General features: G+C 35.4%; 1 protein-coding gene across 1 annotated transcript in view; it reads left to right on the top strand.

Annotated features, from left to right (window-relative positions):
- LOC117171859 (carbonic anhydrase 7-like) overlaps positions 1 to 8,234 on the top strand; it is a 10,689-nt gene extending 2,455 nt beyond the window's left edge. The window contains exons 2-8 of the mRNA XM_033359494.1: positions 5,083 to 5,155; positions 5,391 to 5,579; positions 5,665 to 5,771; positions 6,263 to 6,315; positions 6,412 to 6,517; positions 7,672 to 7,899; positions 7,991 to 8,234. Coding sequence (XP_033215385.1) covers positions 5,086 to 5,155; positions 5,391 to 5,579; positions 5,665 to 5,771; positions 6,263 to 6,315; positions 6,412 to 6,517; positions 7,672 to 7,899; positions 7,991 to 8,116 — 879 coding nt within the window. The 5' untranslated portion in view covers positions 5,083 to 5,085 and the 3' untranslated portion in view covers positions 8,117 to 8,234. The remainder of the gene's footprint in view (positions 1 to 5,082; positions 5,156 to 5,390; positions 5,580 to 5,664; positions 5,772 to 6,262; positions 6,316 to 6,411; positions 6,518 to 7,671; positions 7,900 to 7,990) is intronic.
- Positions 8,235 to 9,521: the final 1,287 nt, after the last annotated feature.

The raw sequence follows: 9,521 nt of genomic DNA on the forward strand, positions 1-9,521 counted from the left end.
AACTTATTTACTGATTTTCATTTGTATTATACTTGTCCGACGATGATACGGAAAATGCTTATTTTTACGTATTTCTAACGGCTTAGGAGATCCTTCTAGAAAGTTAACATTTTAATTTTTTTGACTAAAATTTTGAAGGGCCATACTTGTTCAGAATCACAGAGTCCGAATTTTAAAATTAAAAGTAACTAATTTAATAGTAACACATTTTTCATTTATCAATTTTAATTATATTCATGAGCCGAAAAAGGTTCCATCATCTCAGCCAAGACAAGGCTCGACTTGAGACAAGTAAACGCCGTTTTAACCGTCGTGTTAATAAAAGTAAGATGAAGGCCTATGTCCCGACTAAGTATTGAGACGCAGACAGATATCGGGGTTGAAATAATTCTTCATTATTTTTAATGAAGATTCCTCTGTGTGTTTTAAAATTTAACTGTTTTTTTTAATCTACTTTGTTCCTCAAAATTTACATATTTTGGTTTTAAATTTAATATCTGTAGAAAAAAATCATTTTCCGACTTGAAGCTTTATCCGTGAACGCTCTAGGTGATCATCAGTTTCTTTTGCGTTTGAAACTTTTTTATTTATTAAAAGTCCGTCTATTTGATCAAAAAATATAATAACTAATTTGATTAATTTGTACCTGGAATATCGTTTTATTCCGTCCATATATACAGGGTTCGATTGAAAAGTAATGAGCCTTATTTTTTTAAGCAGTTTTATTAAACCTTTTGGCTTATACAACTAATATTTTTCAAAATAGGACCTTAAGCGTCAATACATCGCTGGTAGCGGTCCTTCCACTGCAGGAAACATTTTTTAAACTCATCCGCCGGAATCGCGTTCAATTCGGCTGTCACAGTTTTGTGGATCGCCTCGATGGAGTCGAAACGCCTCCCCTTCAGCTTTCTTTTCAGGCGCGGGAACAAGAAGAAGTCCGGAGGGGACAGGTCTGGGCTGTAGGGAGGGTGGGGAAGCACCGGAACCCCCATCTTGGCCAATGTAGAGGTGCAGAGGAAGGCGGTGTGCGCCGGCTCATTGTCGTGATGAAGGGTCCAATTTTTGAAGAGGTCGGGCCGAACCCGGGCGACGTGGTTTTTCAGCCGAAGGAGCTCTTCTTTGTAAAATGCCGCGTTTACAGTGCTTCCTCGAGGTACAAACTCCTTGTGGACGATGCCTCGAGAGTCGAAAAAGATGATCAGCATGGTTTTGACTCCAACGATCGCTGCATTTTCGCCACTGCAAAATCCTAACACACTTTTAAAACAGCTTTCACGCGCGGAGCGATGTTGACTGCACCGCTGTTGCCAGCGAACTGAGACCGGTTTCTAGTGGAAGGGGAAGGTCCACAAATCATTTTCCCCCACCAGCGGATTCGGTTGATCGCTTGGCAGACGCTCCGCCCGGGAAGGCTCATTACTTTTCAATCAAACCCTGTATATATTAAAAATTTGTCATAAGGACAACCGCAGGATATCGCCGGGAGCGGGAGCTAATCTGAGAAATCTCACCCGCTCTCAGCAAAATCGCGGTAAAATTTCAGCATAGTAAAATTTTCCCGCAAGTGTTTTAAAATATTGTTGACACGAAGGGACGCTTTTTAGGCTATGAAAGAGTGAAAGCTTGGCACCTCCAAGAGCACGGATGACAAGGGCAATTAGTGTAAGAGAATATTCTGTGTACAATCGTTGCAACTCCTTTCTGAGGTCTTTATACCTCTCTTTCTTTCCATTCTCCTTAGCTATGATGTTTTTGTCCGCTGGTGCCGAAAATTCTCTAACAAACACGGTTCGCTTCTCGAAGTCAAGAAGAATCACGTCTGCCATCGAGTGTGCAACACAAACAATTGTCGAGAATATAAAGTTTCAGTATATGCGGCACTTGTCATTATCGACACTTGACTCGATTTTCCTAGGAGCATTACAGGAGCGATATCAAGGTTAATGCCGTAAGAGTGACAGAGATGGCAATAAAGCACTCTTAGTGCCTCATTGTGTCTTTGGATGTAGGTCGTTCCCACATGAGTTGGACAAATAGATAGTATGTGAGCTAAATGCTCGAGGTCTGCATAACACGCCCTTGAACTATCATCGGGAATGTCTTGGCCCAAATTGTGGCGACATTATGTTAAGGTGGAAATGACACCGTGTTGGCATGCCAAAATGAAACCCTCCGTACCAGACTTCAATCCAGGCTTTTGTTAATGTGCATAACCTTTCTTGTCCCGATATCAGGGGATCTGAGCTCGTTCGACAATCTCTAGAGATAGATGTAGTTGCTCTTTGTTTTTAGCATAGATCTTAAGATCCTCCATATAAAATAAGTGAGCGACCTTGTACTTTCGATCTGCAGGTTTTCCGCACAAGTACCCTTCGGAATGGCGAAGCGCCAGAGATAGTGGCAATAATGTAATCAAAAGAGGAGTGGGCTCATGGTGTTACCCTGAAAGACACCTCTCTGAAAGGTGACCTTGTTATTTGTACACGATTTTTTCCAGATCAGATAGTAAATCTGATTTTCCAAAGCGGTATCAATCTCTCTATGCACCTACCGATTTGCGGATGAACGTTTAAGCTTTCCAAAAGAAAGATGATAAGTCTATGGGAGGTCGAATCGAACGCTTTCCGATAATCAATCTAGGCTATCGATAGGTCACGCTGGTAGAATGCTGCATCTTTGCAGAGATATGTTTATACATTTCTTGTCACACAGGTCCAATTGCCCGAATAATCGTATCACCACCTGAAGGTTTTGATACAATCTGGTCCCGATGCGGAATAGTTCTTCATCCCTCTTAATACTTTTTTCACCTCCTCGATAGCGATGGGTGGTCATTCTTTATCAGGTGTTATGAAGACATCACACAGCTCCTTAAAGATATTTATATTTTCTGAGTCTTCATCCAGTCTATGCTGCACTTCGTAGACTTCTCTCGAAAATATTTCTACCTCCTCTGGTTTGGGCGGGTGGTCGACAGTAACTGAAGGGTCTTGGAAGGATCGAGATGGGTCAGACAAAAACTGTGGATTTTCTCTGACCCACCTCTCCCTCCGTGCTAAACTTCTCTTAGCGCCAGATAGTAACCATATTCTCTCAACAATATGCTGCCTGATGGCCAGCAGCTTTGAATTGTTAAGTGTGTGATAGCGGGTCCGCAGTTTGCGCGTGAATTTTCGAACATTGGCGGTAAAGTTCCTGACAGATGTGATGTAGTCAATCACAAACTGAATGCGGGACGTGTACTGTCTTGCCCAACCTATCTTTATGGCACGTTAATGCAATCGTCTTTTGTTCTTATGATCAACCATTTGTTTTCTTTTACAGCTCGCATAGACCAAAGCTTTCGCTACATTATACACACAATAATTGATAGCCTAGAGGTCGGATTCTTCAGTTTATCTTAGTGTTGCATCTCTTTCTCTGTTGCCGGCCTGTTCTAGCTGTAGTAGAGTAGGATTTCCGCTTACAGAGCTCCTTTTTTCGAATGGTTTAGCATGGTTTTGCACACGTTGCTGCGAAAAGTGCGATAGCTTCGGGTGTTTCTCGCACGACAGAGCATGCAGTCGTGCCATGTAACCCCGTTCAGGGGCCACACTCACATCGTATCACTCTAGCAAGTCGTGATTCAGTCGCTCTGTCCACCTAAAGGTCCCGATATTCCGCCGATCCATCGGCATTGTTGGCCGATCCATTGTCGGGAGCCCTGCGAGTTCTGTTGTTTTGCACCGCACTTGCTATAACTATGTTTAGTGTTGTCATTGTTCTTCCCACGAAAAGCTAGGGAAAGAGGTTCGTTCATCGTTGTAGAGCCCCGCATTCAAGGATAAGGCTGCGTACTCCGAGAGGTCGCCCGGTATTCCAGAGTCCCCGTGTTAGACACCTGACCCAGGTGCCATTCAGCTTTCGGCACGGTTTTCACACCTTCGCTTGGGGGTTAATTCCTTCGGGACCACCCCTGGACAATTGTCCGCAACTGCCTATTTATTTTTGTAACCATATTCAGCAGAAACCCTTGATACAGGGACCCCTATCTGTAACCCGAGGACACGTTCGGTGGCTTTGTCATAGGTCCTTCGGTTTCATTCTAGAGGAATCAAAACCAAATATATATTGTAATATTCATATCTTGTGTTTCTATTGCTTTGCAGAATATTTCCTGCCATCTCTCTGTATCCAAAATATAAATATTAAATCAATTACTAATTTTCAACTACATATTGTAATATTGTGAAACTTGAGAAACATCTACGTCAACTTGGAATGGAAAAAATAACATTATTATTTACACACTAAATCTTTTTCGCCTTTGTTCATTTCAGTTGAAACTAATGCCACCGAAAAATTACGAAATTCTATTAAACACAGCTGCACGAATGACGCAGTCTTCTGATTTATGGTCCGCTAAACGAAAAATTGCAGCATTTAAAATTTGTAAGCTTTTAAAACTGAAAAATACCAAACTTGAGTGCTAACAAATTATAGATTTTGAAAATTATGCATTCCGAAGTTTTTTTTTTGGTAACGTAGAAAACATAAAAATTAAGAGAAGTTACATTAAAGTGGCCCAGAAGAATACATTACAATAGCTTCTATTCTTAAAAAGTTACTTTGTAGCTGCTACAATAAGCTAAGCAAGAAGTGAAAATTGTTTACTTTTAAACTCTATCGCCATTGCCTTATCTGACCATAAAAAATAGTAATTTTTAATAAAAAATGTATGCAGTAAGGCTACTAATAGAATTTAGGTTAACTCCCCCACTTAAAAATTCAGTGTACTACATTGATCTAATCACTAAATTTTAATTAGGACAATTTTTAGAAACGTGTGCAAAACTATATGCACGACACAATCACTTGTACAGTAAATGTTGAGAAAACAAGATAAGAGAGATAAAAATCACGGGCTATATAGCGATACTTTCAAGACCAAATTCGTTCTTCCAGATACTAGCATTCTATTTGCATACGTTACTATTTATTAATCACATTACTGGATCTTTGAGAGAATCAAGAAATAAGTAAGAATTTAAATTATAATTTAAAGACAGTTGTAATATTGCGTTTTTTATATTGTTTCAGATTATGGAGACGTTTGAAATTAACCAACTATGCTTGATAGCGACTATTATTTTTGCTCTTATTTTAGGAACGAGTAAGTGATAGTTTTTAAACTTCATTTTAAACAAATTTCATCATCTCTTTTTGAAGAAGCGGAAAATGCGATGTAACTTTATAGACATATAAATAGATAAGCATAAAGAGATCATTATCTCTAGTTAAATAAGAAAGAAGCATTTGTTCTTTAAAAAGTATCCAGATGATGATGGTCACAATTTAGATAATTGCTTTTTATTAATATGGTTACAATTTGCATATTTTTATTACAGACGCATTCAGTTACAAAGAGGCTAAAAATTGGGGCAAACAATATCCCCAGTGTTATGGAAAACATCAATCTCCCGTAGTTTATACCCCAAATGGCCAAGAGGGTTTTCCAAATATTAGTAAAACACTGACACTTACAGACTTCAAAAAATTACCAAAAAAATTGAACATAAAGAATACTGGCCACACTGGTAGTGAAACTTATTCAATTTAATTTATACATTCAATTCTGATTCATTTATATTTTATGAACGCTTTATTTTTGCTATAATACAGTGGAAATGAAAGCCGAATGGAATGGTAAACCTCCAAGCTGTACTGGTGGCCCACTTACTGGAAACTACGTATTTGAAAAAGCCACTTTCCATTGGGCCCCAAAAAAGGTTAATATTTATAAATTTTTCAAATAGTCTCTAAATCCTAATTAATAAAAATTCGCGATATCATAACATTTTAAGCTGTATTGACAAAATAAGAATAACATATTGCTAAGCTTGTAGATAGGATACATAACATCCACTAACATAATGTATTCAGAAGCTATTAACGTTCAAATGTACAAAAATAGAAAAACTTATATTAAACACGAAGATTTTTTACTCATAATCTGGCCAGTCTATAAATTCATTTTTGAAAACGAACATCTAAAATACATTTTCGAAATTCTGACCAACTAGCGCTAAAATAGCTTGTCCAGATTAGCGTTTGACCATACACTAACATTTCACTTCTACTCAGCGCCAGAATAGATTTTATGAACTTTATATATCAATTATAATTTTCACTCATTTGAATTTAGAAAGTGATTAATGAAACCATTAATAAAGATCACAATAATGATAATATTTTTTATTTTGAATGCACGATTAAATAGTGGGTTGAGCAGAAGGATCCTACCGCTCAGGAAGAAGACTCTTTTTTGTACCAGTAAGTTAAAAATGCCATCTTAATTTTCTTATTGTCGCTAATACAAACAAAACCTTCGATATTAAATTTCATTTAATCGTTTTTTTTTTTGTATAGGATAGATATGGAAATGCACGTGTTCTTTTATAGAAAAGACTTGAAATCATTTGAGAAAGCTGAAACACAAAAGGGCGGTCTTGCAGTGTTTAAAATGGCGTTCCAGGTGAGAAATGCTAATATCTTTTTTAAATTTACTTGAATAAGTATTTATTTACTATTTGTATTAAACCCTTTATAAATATCAATAAATTGATAATTCTTACGAATGCAACATCCTAGTTTTCTCAAAAACGTGATATAATGTTATTAGTTTCCAATTTAAAGAGAGTAAAAGATTACTAATGTTGATTACTAATGTAACAATATAATTTTTATTTTTAAACATTTCAAAAGAATTGAATTCATATTACTTAAAAAAATGTGAGATGAATTGAAAATAATTTGAATTAACGAAACTCTACAAAATCCCTTACTTCGTTTTCAGGTGTTCTTTGAAATCTATTTAAAAAGTATAAAAACTCGTACAGTTCGATACAATTTTATAATATTTCCTATAATTCTGAAAATTTCATTTAGTCACTTTTAAATGTTCAAATATTTCTTGGAACGAAGGACATATTTTAGATAACTTGTAACGTCTCGCAACACCAAAAAAAATATTATAAAACCTTAAGTCGCCGTGAAATACTTCCATATCTTGTAGAATTCTGAGTTATTTTTTAAAACTAAATGAAAATTCTTTCAAATCTGGTCAAATTATTGAAATCCTCAGAAATCCGTTAATAATTATTTAATCAATTATTTCATCTCCAGAGAATACCTTGGAATGTGCTATAGTATCAGATTCTCTGCGATACTTGCAAGTTATTTCAGGAAATTAAAAATTTCTTGAAATTCTAAACAATGCCCTAAAATAATTCAAACGCATAAAAATTTTCTAAATCAGTCAATGTTTTTTGAGCTTTTGAAAATCCTTAGAATTTTTATTCTATAATATTTCGAATCCGTTAAATTTTCAATAGTATGTAAAAATTATTGAAATTTTTTTAAAACTTTGAAAAAATTTTGAATCTTAAGAATTCTTGGAAACCTCTTCAAATGATTGAAATAAATTAAAAATGTCTTGAAAGTTGTTAAAAAAATGTATCCACTTCTTTAAAATTTTTGGCAATACTTTAAAATAATCGAAATACTAAAAAATTTATAAATTCTTGTTAATAATTTATTTTAAAAAACCATTTAAATATTATAAAATCTCACAAAGTCTGATATTTCGTGAAATCCTAAGATATTTATTTCACAAACTTGGAATTTCAGAGCGGATATCCAATTCCCAATCCTTTGTTTAACAGCCTGGAAAACAAATTACACAAGGTGCAATCTCCGAATTCAACAGCAGAGATCACCCCATTTCGCTTATTAGGTGATTTCGATGATTTATATACATCATTTATATTTTACGAAGGTTCATTAGATTATCCACCCTGCTCGGAATCTGTAACATGGTTCATTGTTCAAGGTGGTACCGGTGTCTCCGACAGCCTGGTAAGAATGTATATTTCTTGAAAATACATACAAATATAAGTATAATATTTTATTTACAGATGTTATTTGGTATTCGTATTTTTTGTTTTAGCTAAAGGGATTCAAGAAAATAAAGTTGGCCAATGGAGACGTGTCGAATGTGAGACCTACCCAGCCGCTAAACAAACGTCAAGTTATGATAGTGTTCAATCATCATGGGTACAAATATATTGCGTAATCGGAAATTGGTAATTAGCAGCTTTCGGGAAAGCTTTTCTGCAGTTTTCCTTTCCCTTAGCTAAAAGGGAAATCCAATGGGAGCGCCTCTAACAAAAATCCGACTGCAGACGGTGTGGGGTTGATAGTATGACTTGGGGATTCTTTATACGCAAATATATAAAAATAATATAAATGTAAGTGATAAAATGAAATAAAGCTTTTGGTTGCGACATTAATTGATTACTGTGAGTAATTTAAAATATATATTCCCGTTACAGAACGTGTAGGTATAATTTATTTATAATTTTCCTGCTATTCGAAACATTTTTAACTGAAATCAAAACTTTGGTTAATATGCGCAATAGACTATGCAACAAAAATGTTTTCACTTAGTGAATTCTTATACAAAGAAAATGCCAAACTTCTAAAGTACGCAAAAATGTATGAAGTTGTAATTTGCACAAAAATAAGCTGTCCAGAAAATCTAACAGCATGAATTGTGTTTTAATACTGTTATATTTTTCATATTCAAAAGATTTTCCACATTGAATACTTCATACACAGAATTAAGTAAAAATATTTTATAGTTCCTCAAATTTTCTTAATGCATACGCTTGCTCATTGTATATTTTATCTTTTCGTGTTGGTTTTTTGGCTAGGGGACAATCAAAATTTTGTGCCAACCCCCTCACAAAGTTTGAATATTTCCATTTTTCTTTTGCTTCCATTTGTTCGTCATTTGTACTGCTTTCACATTTTATATTTTCGTTTGTACCCTCTTGGTTGCCCCACTAGGGGAAAATAAAGATTTCGTGCTATCCCTCAGAAATTTGAATTTTTAAATTTTTCTTTTTGCTAACTCTTGTACGCTGTTTTTACTAGTTGTACATTCAATACTTTTGTTTCTACACTCTTGGTTGCCTGGCTAAACGTTAATCAAAATTTCGTGGCATCTCGAAATTCAAATTTCTCAAATTTTCTTTTTGCATACGCTTGTACGTCGTTTGTACTGTTTGTAAATCCAATATTTTCGTTTGTACCCTCCTGGTTACAAATTTAAGAGCGAAATGAATTTGAAAAAGCTAACTTCACACATCTCCCCGAAATTCAAATTTCTCAAATCTAATTTTTGCATACACTTGTACGCCGTTTGTACTGTCTGTACATTTAATATTTTCTGTTGCACCCTCTTGGTTGCCCTGCTAAGGTTAAATCGAAATTTCGTGTAATCCTCCCGAACTTTATATATTTCAATTTTCCTTTTTTCTAAACGTTTATTCATCTTTTGTCAAAATTGTACATTTAATATTTTTGTTTACGACCTCTTCGTTGCCCGGCTGAGAGACAATCCAAGTTTCGTGTCAACCCGACGTACGACGCACTAACTTTCGCATAAAGAAAAATGGAAAAATTAAAATTTCGGG

The sequence above is a fragment of the Belonocnema kinseyi genome, chromosome 4 (genome assembly GCF_010883055.1).
Source record: "Belonocnema kinseyi isolate 2016_QV_RU_SX_M_011 chromosome 4, B_treatae_v1, whole genome shotgun sequence".
Taxonomy (NCBI): domain Eukaryota; kingdom Metazoa; phylum Arthropoda; class Insecta; order Hymenoptera; family Cynipidae; genus Belonocnema; species Belonocnema kinseyi.